This window comes from Montipora capricornis, chromosome 14 (assembly GCF_036669925.1).
Source record: "Montipora capricornis isolate CH-2021 chromosome 14, ASM3666992v2, whole genome shotgun sequence".
In the NCBI taxonomy this organism is placed as follows: Eukaryota; Metazoa; Cnidaria; class Anthozoa; order Scleractinia; family Acroporidae; genus Montipora; species Montipora capricornis.
In genome coordinates, this window is record NC_090896.1 from 15,087,303 (window position 1) to 15,104,802 (window position 17,500).

The window sequence follows — 17,500 nt, forward strand, 5'->3', positions numbered from 1 at the left end:
GGGTTCAGCAGCAAGTGGAGCATCAGGGTCAGTTAATTAAAACTCCTTCCCACCTTGAATTACTGCCTCGCTGGATCTGTCAGAGGGAATGGTATTAGCCGTCCTCGCTGATGTGTGACACGGATGAGCGTTCTTCGAGGTTCCGTATTCACCTTTTGATGTGTTTTTGAGAGTAGAAATACTGTTGGAACGTTGTGCATGTAAGTCTTCTTACCACCTTCGAAGTGTTGACTACAAACTCGAGGACCGTTTGTCGGTTTAAAGTCTTTTCTTGATCTTTGTGGCTGTGCACTGTATACGTAAGTGCACTACACACTATGTCACCGGGTTGTACGGGTGTAAGAGTGTAAGAGCGTAAGAGGGTAAGAGGGTAAGAGCGTAAGTCCGTGGTGACAATAGGCCCGCAGTGCGTGCATAACTCATGAACATAAACAGGTCTGTTGAAAGCGTGCTTGAGTTTCAACAAAACAAGCGCCAAAATCGGCAAGAGTTTGTGACGCTGATGAATAATAAAGCAGCTGCTATTTCCAAAATGATGGAATTACCTGGTGGTAAATAACCTAATCTAGGAGAGTAAGTTTTGGACTTTAGAGAAACAATGGTCAACCTCAAGAGATGGGCGATTGTGATCTTGATCTTGTGTTGAGTTCGCACATTTCTTGTCAATCTTTAAATCACTTGAAAGAGAAAAAAACCAAACTAACAAAACAAAAACCCGGTGGCTTGCCATCATTTTGACACAGATGTATCCTTTTTTTCGCGAGTAAACATGCAAGGTAACATGAAAACGGCGCACGCTGAATTCGATGTCACTTTCGATTTTGAGATTTACTTGAGCAGCCAAAAGTACGATAGAAAAAGTGAACGTAGCCAAAATCTCCCAAAATGTTTTTCGCCGATGGTAATTTTGTATATTCGCGGTTCAAGATTTATGTTGTTTTCACGTCGCAAATGTTGTTGCTAATACCAAAAATTATATTTCATTCTCTTCCTAAAAACTGTGTATCAATATTTATCTACTTTTTCATCAACATTTGTTTTGTATAAAGCAGGCTAACAAAATCTGTACCTTGCTTAGTTCGAATCTGTGAGCGTTAAAATAGAATTTTCGGTGCTATGTTTCTGACACGGCAAGTCGTACATTTTGAGGTCACCCATACTAACTTCGCTCGACAGCGCTTGACTTCCGTACAAATTTGTCTTGGAAAGATGTCAAAATCTCAGACACGCTTAAACTAGAGGTGCAAAGAAGGGAACCTGAAAATGAGTAACATGTCACCCTCGAAGCCCATGTTTCTCGATTCCCTTTTACTTTCTTCAGTCTTTCATGGTTTAGTATTTTACAAGTAACCACAGGTATTCTCAGGGCCCGGCTATTTATGTAAGACATCTACCATGACGATGCTCTGATTTAAAGTACCAAAACAATACCGTGTACAATAAGAGTTGCATATTACGCAAAGACAAACCTTGAATCTCCTGGAAAACAAAACGCATCTCAATTGACAATTATGGAATAAAGCGCTGTGTACATTACTGCACTACCACACGTACGCATTGCGTGCGTATTTTTTTCAGTTTCTTGTCTTTGGGAAATTTATAAAAAGAAACACCCCTGTTGCGTTTATCGTTGTTAAAAGAGCCTGGGACGCAGCAGGTGAATCCTCCTCTATTAGCTCCAGACGCCACCTTGGATCAATGAATACAACTACCACAACTCTTTGCGCCTGTGACGTCATCGTGCAAGTGAGCTATTATAATTTATAGTTGGCCCCCCAGTTAACCCCATCAATTCTAAAAGAAATTGTCAACTTGCTTGAGTGATGCAACTCCGGCGACTCTCACAAACTACACAACCAGTTGCAAAATTAGTTGAGATTTCTTACCACGACAAGAGATATTCTTTACCACGCGATCCAACATGATTGCTCCCCCACCACTCCACCCCACCCCCTTATTTGCGGAAAAGAAAGGTGGGGGAGTTTTTGGTTTTTGCAGCTAGTCGTCGGTTAAGGCAGGGAATCTATTCTCGCATTTACTATGCTTCGGCTACGGAAGAAAGACTTTGTTCTTTACGTTAATTGAATACCTAGTCGTTGAAAAAATTAGGGCCGTAAAGCCATACAATACGCCAAGTTTAGAAAGGCAATGTTCATAAAGTTTGAAACTCACTTTTTGCATTTTCCCAAATAGACCCCAACGTTCTACCTCAAGGAATTCCATAATCCCTTCAGCAATCCGCAAATAGTTGTCTGGTTCAATTTGGTCACGCTTTCCATGTCCTTTTAATTGCTGTAAAGATAATCGCCGTGCCTCGTAGATGCATGTCGATATTAGCGATTTTATTTCGTACTTTTGAGCGTAGACCAACATACCCAACACGTCGTTCTCTGTCCTGTTTTTGACCATAGAAATCATGAGATTGACACTCTTCTGAGCAATGGAATCTATTTGATATTCATGAGCAAGTTCAAACAGGAAGTAGCAATTTCTTTGGATGATTAGCTTCTCTTCTAGGGATGGATACATCATCTGCAACATTTCCTCGAATTCGCTTGCTTTTTTCCCGGGAAGAGAGATTTCAGCGTTATCTTTCTCCTTGAAATCTGTTGTGAACATTCTTTCGAAGACAGGAGACCAAAATGCAAGAGTGCCTCGATGAACGTGGAATCTTTGATCTTCAACAACAAGAACGACATCACTCAACTTCCATGGCTCTGAGAAATGTGGAGGGTAACTTTTAGCCGCCATTGTGTGTAGTTGGACGCTTAAAAGACTTGTAAATGCAATCGAAATAACTGGAGTAATGATGTAGCTCCTTTGGTGGGCTCAATGTTGGCGTCAGTTGAAGTAATAAATGCAAGATTATGCAACGAAAAATCAACCACGTGACATCACTTGACAAGTCACGCGAGAAGGAAATTGGAAGAAGGGGTCCTGAGGCCGTGCTATATAGGTTGTACCTTTTTCTTTTTTGTTGAGCGAGTTCATTGCGTATTGTTCCATGTACGGTCCATTTATCAGTTATAATTTAGCTGTCTCTTATTGTTATTTTAAATTTTGAAGCAGGTGTTAATTAGCAGGTCTTATGTATATGGTCAGTGAGATGTAAGTTCCAGCCAAATTGTTATGCAACAAAACTGGAGATGACGTGAGTAAGTCGAAGCATGTTTGTAAAGGAACAACATATTTGTTGACTGAAGGTAACAGAATATTCGTCTCAACGAAAAATTCGGCGAGACAGCTACCATGCTTATTAATCTTCTTCTGTCTATGGCTCATGGACTCTGAGAATAAAGTCTGCCCTCCATCACCACGCACTAATGATTACTACAAGTCACGACTTAATTGCCCAATCACATCAACGGACAGAGTGTTTATACCATCTACTAACTCTGAGGATACTTTCGCCAGAAGCTCATCAAGGGGAACCTATCTCCCATACTTGCAATTGGCCTAGAGTCAACCGTTTCCCGAGTATTTATAAGGCAATTTAAGAAACAGCGCGGCTACGACTACGACATCGCCACAAAACAGTAATATCATTGGTTAAAAGAGCATAAACAATCGTGCTGCACGTGCAGCACGGATTTTGGCAAATATCTTAGTGGTCCTCTGCATATACAACGACGTGAAATCACCAAATTTGAAGGTTTTCATAATTAGTCCCTCCATTTACTATGTTTTCAGGAATACACTAAACTAGACCATCGTAATTAATTTTTAAAAAAAACTTAAGCTACAGCAGTTCTGTGAATAGCGCCTTTGTGAAATAAGACCCTCCCTCAATTCGAGCAAATAGTTTGACAAGTATTATTAAGGAACGGCACTCTTTAATCATCATTTTCCGATTATCCATGTTACAGCAGATTCTACACATGTCAGGAATATATGCAGCGTGCTTATCTGGTACTAAAATATGTACATCTCTGATGATTCATTATGCACGAGCGTTTTCAAGCATCTGAAGGCAACTGGAAGTTGGGTGTTCCTAACTTTTCTTGGAGCTCAAACACAGAGAGACAATTTTTTGGAAACTTTGGCCGAAGTTACCTTCGTGACTATTCTTATACATTGTGGGGATTGAATCGCTAATTAGGAAATCTACCACGTACAGCCCTTCTCGTCGAAAAGGGCTTGAAACTCACCTCTGATTAAACTGCCATCTGAGATTGAATGCAACAATACTGCGATTGAGTTCGTTGTTGGTTCTCTCTTTGCTCCGAGAGGTTTTTCTCCCGATACTCCGGTTTTCCCCTCTCCTCAAAAAGAAATATTTCTAAATTCAAATTCGATCGTATGCAGGACCTCCCTGAAAACTACTTTCGCGTTAGTGGAGTTTCCAAGGTAAATATCACTAATTATGTATTACTTTTTATTAACTCGTTGTGAAATTGCAGAAGAGATGAAAGAAAACAAACTATCATGCTTGTAGAGAGTCAGAGGGGGAACAACTAACAAATAAAGTATTGCTATTTTGGAAGCAAGGAAAACGGAAGTTAGATTTTCGTGGACGAAAATTCTGTGAGATTAGAAGCTTGCTCTCATGTCAAAACAGTTTTTAAGATCATCGCTGTTAGCATAAGAAATCGTATGAACACCACTGCACTTCGTCATGGTGATCTATGGGCACGAGCAACGTTTTGAAAGTTCTCAAACTTTTGAGAACTTTTAAGTTCACCCAATATAAATTATTTTCTTTTGTATACAATCACCCTTTTTTTCCGTGATAAAATAGAAAAAAAAAGGTTTTTATTGATTACTAGACCGAATAGATGGAGAGAGTTAAAGAGACAGAGTCGTTATACGCAACAAAAAGTTCCTACAGCAGAGACTGGGATGATGATCCTCTGTTGGTTGTAAACATGAAGGTACTATGCCCTTATTGCCTTGAAAACGGTCTTTGACATCATTGGAACTCTTCAATTTCCTTTGGCTAGTTATAGACAAATCCACAATTCAACTAAACGACGTTGTCCTCCACAAGCTTCATTATACGTACGTTTCCCGTTACTGAATCATACAAGGATATGAAATCCCAAAATTAGACAAAATAGAAGGGCAAGATGGGCCCTTGGCCGGCCAAGGACAGAATTGTCTCCTTTATTCAAAACGAGTTTATTACTTTTTAAGTCATTACAATAATAAAAATCAAACTAGGTTACACGAAATGGTTTTACCTCACAGCAACAGCAACAGTTTATTGTACCCATAGCGTAAATGAAGTTAATTTTTAACAAAAACATAAAGGAAATTTAAGTTTAATTAAGGATGTGAACTAGCTAATTCAAATACAGCGTTAAACCTAAAAGAGTACCATGAAGCATTAAATACAGGAACCCTTCATTTTGCTAACAACTACAGTAGATCAGACTTCAAATTACTCACATTATTCAAAAAAAAATCCAAAATACTATAAGGTTATCGAGGGACGCATGACTTAGTCTCACATGACTCCCTTAAAATCTTTCAACAAAATTTTCTCAATGCCAATATCGCTGGACTTCTTCCGTGTAACTTTGTATCGAGCAATGACAAGAGGATATGACGACACAGAGTGGGTCCTATTCCCGTGAAAACAATTTAAAAGCTATTCATTATTGGTCCTGTGTCATACTCTGTGGTTATTTCAAGGACAAGACCTTAATGGTCAGTAAGGGTGAACGCATGATTGCTTCTGCCATGTTTTTAAACGGACTGATGACAACTAATTTTTGCGGGAAGAGTTATTCTAAAAATAGATTTATTTGTCACTTTGCTGGGGAGCCCACCCATTCCCTAAAGGGCACTCTTAATTATCTAATTCACTCTTGTCTGGACTGATGCTCTTCTCTATTTTTCGAAGCAAATGAATTTCAAATAGTTAACGATTGCCTAATAACATCAAAGGAAATGCATCTTAACATTATGAAGAAGGGTGAAAAGAAAATCGGAAATAAACTTAGAAACGACTAACTAACAAAGGGATGAATTAAATCACACTTCGCAAAGTTGTTTGGCTTACTTAATGGGCAAACGACAAACGAAAATTGAAAAAAAAAAACACGAACTCTGAAAGTTGATAATCCTAAATACTATCCTTAATCCTAAATATAAAGAAGAAAGTTCCTACAAAATAATTTCGAAAGCGACATATGAGTAACCATGTATCAAAGAGATTCTAACTAGAAACCAAGATATATAAGTTCGTACTTATTAAGGACGTTTGCGCCAAAATCTTTCTACGGTGAAATTTTCTTCATTTCTCGCCTAGAGTTAGGTCATAAAAATACTTACTCCAAAAATGAAAAAAAATAAAAAATAAAAAAAATAAAAAATAGGGGACTAACCGACTTTGTTTCGGAGAAAATGGCAGTGGAAAAATGCCTTAATTTCGAGAAATCGTTCATAACAACGAGATGTAGCCTGATCTGCTCATCCATCGCAAATCATAAAAATAAACGGTTAGAGTGAAGGTTTACGTGCTGAGGTTTTTAGGAGTGAGCTTTTTAGATGATTGCATGCCGCAAGGGATGTTGTAAACAGTTGAGTTCATCCTCGACTTGCGTTTTCGTAAGCGTAAGCTTTATCCGTTGCAACCACTAATGGAATTCGATGGCACGAAAAAAAAAAGGGAGCAAGGAGTAATGAAGGGGCAAGGAGCAAGGATGGCACGGTCGGTTAGTGCGCGGCTTTGGTGCAACAGGTCCTGAGTTCGATTCCCTGATCTCACATCCTTAACTCGACTTCTTTCCTTTCCGTGTAGCTAAGTAGCTTAAAATATCCGTAAAACGGAATACTGATGGAGAGGGGGGAGTAAAATGGGCGCACCGTCGACCTCAGGTTTGTGAGTTGAATTACTGTTAAATATGGTTACTTTACTTTTGAAAGAAAATGTTAAAAAAAAGATAACTTCTTACGGTGGGAATTTTTTTTATTTCATCATATTTTGTAGATAGTAAGTAAAGTAAGTGATTCATGATTAAAAAAATGTGGGTCACCGATGACCTAAACGAGCAAAATCAATGTGATTTTGCAAAGCTCTTGGAAAAATTCGATTGTCAGGTTTTTGCGCGACCTGTCGGGGAAGGACTGGAACCCAAGAGAGGATCTATCATTGAAGGGATGAAAGGTCTTTACCCTCCAAAAAAAAAAAAATTCTCGAGCATAGAAACGAAGTTTTAAGCAGGCGTCATCTTCATTTGGTTAGTGGTTTGTATAATAGATCTCCATTGCCGTCATGCTCATCTTCTGGAGTGTGTTTTTTGTGAAATTTAATCGCTGGTTGTTTCCACGCAGGTCCGCACTATTCAATTGGACAAGGACGAAAATACTGCTCTATTTTCACGAAATTAAAGGAAAAGAACTTCAAAAACATGCATTCATTTTGAACTTAAGTTCGTAGGGTCATAAAAGCATTTGAAGAAAAACAGTCCCATTAAAGTTACGCAACGGTTCGTCCACGAGTTTTCCAAACTTTCAGCCACTACTTGATCAGCTACCTTTTCCAGAGCTTTTCCATCCTTCCCACTTACTTCTCTTTAACGTTTCATGATGATTCGGAAGTAAATGTGCCATTCTTTTGCCGGCCTGGATTTTTTTCCCCGGCGTTTTTGTCGCCGTGTTATTTCAACTACTGCTTGAAAAATATTTATGAAAGTGCACGACTCATAAAACAACGCGAACATCAGTCGTGCAGTAGTCTACTTGATTTTCCTAAATATCTTAAATCAATTTTGACTGATTACGATCTTCTCTGATCCAACGCTGTGCAAGACTTATCGTCCACGGTTTCTGCAAAGGTTTTACTAATGCTCGAAGTAATGCGTGACATATTACAGTCGCGTTACCTGCCCAGTAACCTTGCCCACAAACAATTAGCGCGAACGTCCTTAAATGGGGAAGTACGCAATTTCTTTATTGTATGACTTACTACTCTTGTTTTTGTTCATTTGTCAATGAGCTAAAGTTATAAGAAAATCTGTTTTTGTTTATTTGCCAATTTCAGTCGTTTTGAGGATTTTGAAATATTTCTTGTTTCAGAATCTGAACGTAACTGTCAAAAGGATATTGCTTGCTTGGTGCAACTCCGGAGATTTTCACAAGCTAAGCTGAAGGTAAAGACTGTACTAGAGCTTTTAAATCAAGTAACGTAGTAGCAACAGAAGAAAGACTATTACACGTCACGTTTGTCCTGTCGCTGTCCCTCTTCAAATAATTCAAATAATCAGTCATGTCACTAGGACACTTTTCATAATCAAAATTATATAAAGTAAAACGTTTACCACCATGATCAAAAAGGCTTTTACTCACATATAGCAGTTTTAACGTGCAGTTGCTCTTTACACCTCCGCAACTGCGCTTCATGCCTTGGCAAGTCGCATTAAGATCCTCATTTTGTTTCTCAAGACGTTCTTTAATCCCTTCAGCAATGCGCAAATAGTTGTCTGGTTCAATTTGGTCACGCTTTTCATGCTGTTTTAATTATTTTAAACTCAATCGCCGAGCTTCATAAATGCATGTTGATACGAGTGCTTCAATTTGGTACGTTTGTGCGTAGACCAGCATACCCAACACGTCCTTCTCTGTCCTGTCTTTGACCATAGAAACCATGAGATTAACACTCTTCTGAGAAATGGAATCTATTTAGTATTCATGATCAAGTTCAAACAGGAAATAGCAATTTCTTTGTGTGACCCAACTTTGAAGATCAATTTATCTAGAACTAACGAAGCCTATACAAAAAAAAACGTTGGCCACTTACTTCATGTCTTTTGAATGCACAAAGTTGACTTTCATAAACATTGAGATTAAATGAAGCTACAAGAGAGACTCAGGAGGAGGAGGAGGAGGAGGAGGAGGAGGAGGAGGAGGAGGAGGTCACTTATCAAGTCAACAAAGGACAGTGAGGGCATCTCAAAAGCAAAAATCAAGAAACACACAAAGAAGAAAATTACAACAACAAAATGACAACAAGCAAACCCAATATCATTTCATTCCAAGTCAACAACTTTTCAAAATAAAAATTAATAAAGTGGACAAAAGTCCATTTCACCCAAACACACCTCTTGGTAAAGTAAATGAAAAAGAAAATGGATTTATGAAAGTTGTAACCAAATTTGGAATTATTGACACTTGGATTCCACCAAACAGACTACAAATTACTGAAGACATGAAAGTGTCATTAGACGCAACTAAACCTATAAGCTTTACTGCCGCATGCAAAAAAGCATTTGACCAGTGACACCTGTACGAGAGGTGCAAAAACAAGGGAATGACTTCTCATTGTTCAACTACACGCAAGTAATGAATGACTGTTTTATAAAGGTTACAAACTTTGTGAACTACCAGAGAAAAAAATTAATTTGATTGTTCATGCAAGTACCAATAACCGCAAAGGGGTTTTATCCTGAACTACATTTGTACAAGTAACTGTACATCATTCACTATTCTACCCTATAAAAAGTCAAATTTCAGATGTCTTTTTCCTTCCAAAAACCAGAAAAATGATGCTCTGAGACAAAAAGGCAGAATTGGTTATCATGCACAGTATACCTAACCCCAACCTTAATGCTGACCATTTAAAATCAGTGCTTGGACTTAATAACAACCAAAGGCGTTATGTAGACTAATTCATGAAAAACGTACGCTAACCATATCCCCTTACGTCCAGCACCGATTTACCTACCAATATACCTACATACGTACATGCCAACAATTTATGGACGTTTTGTTGATGTTTCCTACTTTCAATTTCAAACCAGTTTAAAATAAAAATTACTTAGGTTGAAATCATTTAAACCTGAATTTCAAATTTACCTGTAACAGTTTTTAGTTTCTTCTGTCTATGGCTGCGTGGACTCTGAGAATAAAGTCGTTGTTTCATCAGCAAGTTCTAATGATTACTACAAGTCACAGTTGACCAATCAAATCAACGATCAGAGTGTTTATATCGCCTGCCGACGTTACACAAATCACTTAACTCTGAAGATGACTTCCACTCGGTTTGTCGAAATGCCTGTCAATGTCATCCTAAACAGTCCTTGCCATGCAGGACTACACTCCCCCCGGCCGATCGTACTTCACTCAATCAAAAAAAAAAAAGATTTACAACAGTTCAATAAAACCTTTGTGGAACAGTCCCTCCCACAATTCGAGCAATTAGTTAGACATGTATTTCAAGGAGCGGCATTCTTCAATCACATTTTCATGATTATCCTTATAATTATTTTCTACACCTGCATGGAATATATGCAGCGTGCTAATTTGGCAACCTTAATTATGTAAAGCTCTGATGAATTTATGCACGAGCGTTTTCAAACAACGGACGGCAACCGGAAGTTGGGTGTTCCTAACTTGTCTTGGAACTCAAAAATTTGTTCTGTTTTCACAGAGACCATTTGTGGGAAACTTTGGTCATAGCTACCTTCGTGACTATTGTATCCAATGCGGAAAATGTATCATGAATTAATACAGATCCCGAGTAGAGCCCTTCTTGTCGAAATAGTCTTAAAACTCACCTCTAATTAAGGAAGTTGTTGACTTATGATAAGTAGTCTGTTTACCATCTAAGATACAAGGCGACAATACTACGCATTGGCTTGAACGATCTGAAACTCAAATCCACAATAACCTGACGTTGGTCTCATCAGGCTGCTATGAGTTAAGGCCTACTTTATACGTTTCCCATTACTTGATTATACACGAATATGAAATCAGATAATGAGAAAATACTGAGAAGGGCTTGATGGCCACAGGGAGAGAATTGTGTACTTTATTCATTTTGAGGACTTCTTTTTTACTTTTGAAATCATCATAATGATGGAAGATAAACTAGGCTACTCCGAAATGGTTTTACTACACATACAGCAACAACAACAACAACAAGAACAACAACAAGATCAACAACAACAGTTTATTGTACCCATAGCATAAATAAAGCTAATTTACAATTACAATAACATCAAAGAAACTTACGGTTAATAAAAGAAGTGCACTAGCTCAATGAAATGCCTAGAAAGCTAAAAGCACCGGGAAGCAATACATAGTGCATAAACATCAAGGAGGCTGGCAGAGTCTTCCTTCCTCTTCCCGACTTATCTAGGAAGATCGACTTCGCTCGCAGGGTAGAGCGAAATTGTCAAAGGCCTAGAACTTGCTTGAGTGTTGCAACACCGCCGATTTTCACAAACTAGCTAAGCTAAGGTAGGGAATCTATTTTCGCATTTATTACAAGCAATTCTTCGGCAACAGCTGAAAGACTGTCACAACGCACGCTGCACTGGCTACCGTCGCCCTTTACGTTATTTAAATACCTAGTCGTTAGCCAATTTTTCGTGTTCGAAATGAAGCCGCCTCTTTTAAAAACGACATGTCTGTAAAGGTTTTCACTCACTTGTTGCAGTTTCTCCTTGCACGTAACCCTCACATCTTTACATTGTTCTTCAAGACGTTTTATAATTCCTTCAGCAATTTGCAAATAGTTGTCTGGTTCAATTTGGTCACGCTTTCCGTGTTCCTTTAATTGTTCTAAAGTTAATCGACGAGCCTCATAGATGCATGTTGATATCAGAGATTTTATTTCGTACTTTTGAGCGTAGATCAACATACCCAACACGTCGTCCTCTCTCCTGTTTGTGACCATAGACACCATTAGATTAGTACTCTTCTGAGCAACGGAATCTATTTGATATTCATGAGCAAGTTCAAACAAGAAGTAGCAATTTCTCTGGGTGATTAACTTCTCTTCCAGGGATGGATACATCATCTGTAACATTTCCTCAAATTCGCTTGCTTTTTTTCCGGGAAGAGAGATTTCATAATTACCTTTCTCCTTGAAATCTGCTGTCAACATTCTCTCGAAGACAGGAGACCAAAATGCAAGAGTGCCGCGATGAACGTGGAATCTTTGATCTTCAACAACAAGAACGACATCACTGAACTTCCATGGCTCTGAGAAATGTGGAGGGTAACTTGTAGCCGCCATTTCGTGTAGTTAGACGCTTAAAGGACTTTTAAATGTAATCGAAATAACTGAAGCAATGACTTGTTTCGTTTCATGTCCTCGACATCATGGACGTCTGTTGAAGAACCACTTGACATCACGTGACAAGTCAAGCGAAAAGGAAATACAGTATATGTATTTTTGTGTCACGGCTCGCCGTGACTATTGTCAGCACAAGATTTTGTTAGAAGCAATCGGGTCCCCGAATGGACGTCAATTTCCGTAGCTGGATATCGATAGGTCGATTCTTTTCCTTTAGCAGTAATTGGGACACCGAAAAGCAATAGGGGACAACGAGTAGAAATCGGAATTCCGGATTTCCGCGATGTTCCGTTTTGCAAACTTCGTCGGCTTGTCGGAACGATGACTGTGTTTTTTGCCTTCACCGAAGAGGATAAAAAAAAGAAAAAAACAGGGAAATTTAGTCGAAATCGCGGAAAGAATTACATAAGGAGCTTCGTGAGAGCCAAGCGAAAACATTAGGATGGTTTTTATGAAAATTGTAAAGGATATTCAAGTCAACGGCTTAGCGTCTCTGGGTGCGGATTTCTAATATCGGATCAATCATGGATTCTTCGGCGTCAAAAAAAAAAAACGCAAAATCCGAAAAAGGATTATTTTCCATGACAACACAAACAAACAAACAGTATTTAGGTATCTACTTTTGTTTTTTTCAGTATAACCTTCTTTATTTCAGATAAGCGACTTCCACTCTTTGATTTTCCTTTTTGTAATCCGGATTCTGATTTTCTTTTTTTAATATTATTACGGTTTTCCTTAAGGGAATTTTGTGCGTCAATTTTTCTTTGTGAAGTTCCCCTTATAAATTCCGCTTTTGGCTTTTTGCTTTTCGCTTTTCGGCTTTTTTGTAGTTGGCAGAGAGAGCTTGGAAATGAATGGACGTAACAAAAACATGGCGACCTTTAGTGAAGTTGCAGACGAGGTCTTCGTGAGAGAGTTAGTCATAAGAGGAGTTTCTCATAGGGAAATAAGCGATTATTATCGATCACAGTACCCACACGTTCGAGGACTAACTGAGCGAAGTGTAAGGAGGTATTGCTACGAGAGATCAATTCACCGCATTTCCAATGATGAACTGGATGTGATCGTCGCTCAACATATCGATCTTTACGGGCACAGTTATGGGAGGCGGATGATGCAGGGAAGTGTAAGGGCCATGTTGGAGATAACGTCAGGAGCAGTCAGTCAAAGGAGAATTTCCGAAGCATCTCGTCGTGTCGCACCACATGCATTCCAAGCCAGAACGTTTGATACACTACAACGAACAAACCCCATTCCTTACTTCGCCCCCTATTTTGGCTACAAAGGGCATTTCGACCAGAACGAAAAAGTTGCGCAGACGTTTGGGATGACTCACGTGTATTTAATTGACGGCTGTTCAAGATTCATTTTAGGAGCAGTGACTATGCCCATTAAAAATCCTATTCTCATCTATGAACATTTGTTTAGACCAGCACTGATGAAGTATGGGTTGTTTGATCAAATAAGAATGGACCATGGAAGGGAATTTGTCCTTTGTATCTTCGTACAAGAGCTATTAAAGGGATATCGATTCAGTCAAAGCCGTTTACCTTGGAAGCAAACGCCATCTACAAGTAATTATGTCTCAGAGCGCATGTGGCCTGAGGTTAATCAAAGGATTAACTACCCAATAAAACGTCAACTCTGTGAGATACAAAGACAGGATGATATTGACTTTGATCACCCGGTTACAATGTTTTGCATTTCCTGGGTGACAATGTATGTTGCAAATGATGCTGCTGAACACTTGATCCGTTCATGGAATCATCACAGGATTCCAGGACCACAAGGATGTGTGCCAGTGGAAAACATGGCTCAGACTTCATGTGCAGTGCACCTACCAGCTGAATTGATTCCAACTGTTAGTGAGGCAGTAAGAATGTATGAAGAAAGAGGAGGGAGTCTGGCCCGTGATGCAACTTTTGGCACTGACCCTTTGGTAATGAGGGCTGATCTGATTGAATCTCGCGAGAGACTGTTTTTTAGTATGCAACCTTCAGGACAAAGCATATTTGCTGATGTTGTGCATGGTCAAAGTCATAGCTTAAAAAGAGCAATTGAGTACTTTGTGAATGTTACAACTTATCTTGCAGAGTTTGTAACTGAGTGAGTGAGCTCATTTCTCTGGGAATATTTTTTTGGGAATTACCCGTTTTGCCTATTAGGAGCAGAAATATAACACTATTAATAGTATAATCTTAGCTTCTGCTGGACATGAGTAAACAATGTTGTGATGGCTTAACCTACTAATAGGCTATGAGCTCATATCCCATGAGCAGAAATGATGTTACATGTAAGTTCTCACAATTCAGGTGTTGTTTATAATAATAGCACAATATCACATCACAGTCTCATTGTACATGAGTGCATCGCCAACTCAGTACCACTTGATTCCCTTAAATATTGTTTTGATTTTTCAGACTTCTTGGTTTATGAACATCTGGATAAGAAAAAGTCTGAATATCAGGCCTACAATTTGCTTAGTAATCCATTGTTAATAAGATAATGTATGCCTGAAGAAATTTCACTCTATGAAAAAGTATTAAGAAATTACAGCAAACGTGATTCACATCTGAGACTGATTACAAATTTGTGAGGTGGGGTGGGAAGTGTGAAGGTGGATGCAGTTTAAAATCAAGAAGTTAAAAATTGTTTAACCCAGACCCAGCACATTATCATATATCAATCTTCTACCTAACACAAAAGAAAGAAAACATCCTCTTCTCCTACAATCATTAAGACTAGTGACCTGAACTTGATATGTTGACACTGCAATATTTGTTCTTAATGCATGCCATATTATATGTAATATTGTATTTAATATGGTAAATCCTCCTCCTCACTTCTGGCAGTAGAGAGGGAGGGTGTAATAGAAAAGGAGACTTTAAGTTGCAAAACAAAAGCAGGTGGTCAGTTAACCATGCAGTATTTAGAGTAGTGTTATGTTGGAGATTAAATTTCACACCATTACCAGTGACATTCATGTCCCACAGAGGATATGGTTAATGTGTTAAGATTTGTTTGGATTGGCTTGCTGAAATTGGACTGGTAATAGTTGTTTGGTTTTGTTTTGACAGAAAACAGGTGAAGGGAAGGGGGATTATCAAGGGGGGTAGCTTAATACAGGATTTACAGTATTGAGAATTTCAACATGAGAAAGGAAAAGTTACTATTATAACTTATTATAAAGGACATCTCCTTTCTCAAGTTCCCATTTTATGACCCTCCTCCTTTGCCCACTTGGGATAAAAGTAACTGACACAAACTTAAGGAACCTTTGAAGACCGTTTGAAACATTTCTTTGTTGGGAGGGTGGGCCATGATGCAGAAGGAAACTGTCAGTTTTTTTACAGAATTTGAGCCATAATCTTATTTCCCCATAAAAACCAGGGGCATGTTGTTAGTGTCTGGGATACAAGCTAATCCTGCTCATACTCTGTCAGAGTTTGAATTTTTTCTGAAACCTTGGGTTTAGGTTTATTGAACATCATTTACATATAGAGAGTAGTTAAGTTGTTGATGAATATTTCTGTTGAAATTGTTTTTAAATCACTCTGCATTGCCAAGCTATGAATGATTACAAAAAAAAAAATTACATGCAAATTTCATTGTATCTGTGTTTTGTTAAAAGGCACAGCTAAGATACCAGAACTTAAAAGCAAAATAATAGCTAAATGGCATTTGTGTCAAAATTAGGTAGTAATATATAATGTGATTCTGTTGTGAAAATTGGGTCAAAACAAGGTGAGACTTGTAAAGGCATAGTCATGAGTTTCTGGAAGGGAATTCAGAAAGATTAAATTTAAGAAAGAAATCTTTTCAGAAAGATTAAATTTAACGCCTGCTTGCAAGGAGGGAGGGTTACCCCAGTAAGTGGGTTAACCCTAGCTGGAGGGTGAAAGGTAGCCCGAGTTTACAACCAAAATTTCACAGGTAGGGTAACCCTACAACCTGGGACAACTTCATGTGCGGTCACACTCAAAGGGTCTGGAAACATTAGAAAGTTAACTCGGGTAGGCGAGTTAACCCTACCTGGAGTGTTTACAAGGGAAAAAGTTAACCTCCTGCTAGGGTAACCCGCCTACCCAGGGAACCCTAGCTGCCTTGTAAAATGGGCGAGTGCTAGGGTAACCCGCTTGCTAGAGTAACCCTTTCTCCTTGTAAACAGGCCCTTAAGCAAAAAGAAGTACAGTATACTAGATAAGAGACTTGTTTGATATTGATGTGCTTTATTTCTTGAACTGAAACTGAACTGCATTGTTGGTTTACATGTTTCTCACATTCAGATGAACCCAACAGGATCAATTTCCTCACCAATATAGTAAAGGTTTATTTACGATTATAATCCCTTGTAACAATGTTGTGATAATAGTAGTAACTTAGACCCAGCAAATACCAAGTAGCTTTTGTTAAACTGACAAGCAAAGGCTGAGTCTGATTGCCTACTGTAGTTTTTACTTTTTATATAGTTTTAACTTGTAACATAGCTTGCTAGTAATGACTTGAACCTATTGAGAATTAACATCACTAAGACTTAAGGGGTGCAGGCAAGTAATATCAGCCTGGACTAAAAATATCCTTTAGGACATGTATCTTTCTGGTTTTGAAATATCAACAAAGTTTGTAAACAAAATGGCACATTGTGCTAGCTTTTAGAATAGTCATTCTTGATCTACAGGGGCTCTTGCTGTGGCAAGAGGCAAACTTTCATGCATCAACTCATCATCATCAGAATCACTGGGTATGTTTTGACTACTTATTTGGGACATGGCAGATGAAAGTGAAATTGCAGGAACTCCAAGGATGCTTTCTAAACCTGAGATTATTAGCGGTTTCCTTTCCTTTGAAGGGGGAAGTTCCTTGCGACACAGAGGACATTTGTCAACATGGTAGAAGCATATGAAACAACCCAAAAGTCTACCACAGCCTTTGGAGTGTGTACATGATGTCATGAGGTTGCTACAAGTTTCTAGGCAAATGGAACACTTAAACACTTCTTTCAGTGATGACTTCTCTTCTTCTTTACTTAGCATGGTTATGATTTGGTCAACTTTGTCTTCCAAGGAGCTTGAATTGATGCAAGGGCTTGAGAAGTGTTTGGTTCCTGAAATGCCACTTGTGCTTCCATTTACCTCTTCACCTTCATAACAAGCATCTTCCATGACATCAGATTGAAAGCCATAATCTTTTTTAATTGACTGCCAAAGATGGGGTCTCCATTCTCTGAAATTGTTTGTGTACATTGCTCGGAATATTTTCTGGCTGTTCCAATAGGCATGTCCTAAATCGAAGCATGAAACAAATAATAAAAACATTAATTCTTTAATGTTGTATATTTTTCTCGTGATTTCTCCCAGTTGCTGTCACTTTTGGAATCCTGCTTTCTCTCTCTTAGACTACTGCCCCCCCCCCCCCCCCCACCCACCTAACCTCCCTTTTACTCCCACGAGGTTTCTATACCTGCCCTCAACCTAA

At 38.7% G+C, this 17,500-nt stretch overlaps 3 protein-coding genes across 3 annotated transcripts in view; all 3 read right to left on the bottom strand.

The window, feature by feature from the left end:
* LOC138032821 (BTB and MATH domain-containing protein 45-like) overlaps positions 1 to 3,196 on the bottom strand; it is a 12,280-nt gene extending 9,084 nt beyond the window's left edge. The window contains exon 1 of the mRNA XM_068880542.1: positions 2,173 to 3,196. Within this exon, the coding sequence (XP_068736643.1) occupies positions 2,173 to 2,751 (579 nt within the window). The 5' untranslated portion in view covers positions 2,752 to 3,196. The remainder of the gene's footprint in view (positions 1 to 2,172) is intronic.
* A 7,690-nt stretch (positions 3,197 to 10,886) lies between these two features.
* On the bottom strand, positions 10,887 to 12,231 carry LOC138032662 (BTB and MATH domain-containing protein 36-like). Its single transcript, XM_068880370.1, has one exon. The coding sequence runs from the start codon at positions 11,963 to 11,965 to the stop codon at positions 11,180 to 11,182; it is 786 nt and encodes a 261-aa protein (XP_068736471.1). The 5' UTR covers positions 11,966 to 12,231; the 3' UTR covers positions 10,887 to 11,179.
* Positions 12,232 to 12,879: 648 nt separating this feature from the next.
* LOC138032663 (uncharacterized) overlaps positions 12,880 to 17,500 on the bottom strand; it is a 5,602-nt gene continuing 981 nt past the window's right edge. Inside the window, exon 2 of the mRNA XM_068880371.1 lies at positions 12,880 to 17,306. Coding sequence (XP_068736472.1) covers positions 16,687 to 17,306 — 620 coding nt within the window. The 3' untranslated portion in view covers positions 12,880 to 16,686. The remainder of the gene's footprint in view (positions 17,307 to 17,500) is intronic.

Coding starts and splice junctions, on each gene's coding strand:
- LOC138032662 (XM_068880370.1), bottom strand. CDS start 11,965: ATGGCGGCTACAAGTTACCCTCCACATTTCTCAGAGCCATGGAAGTTC.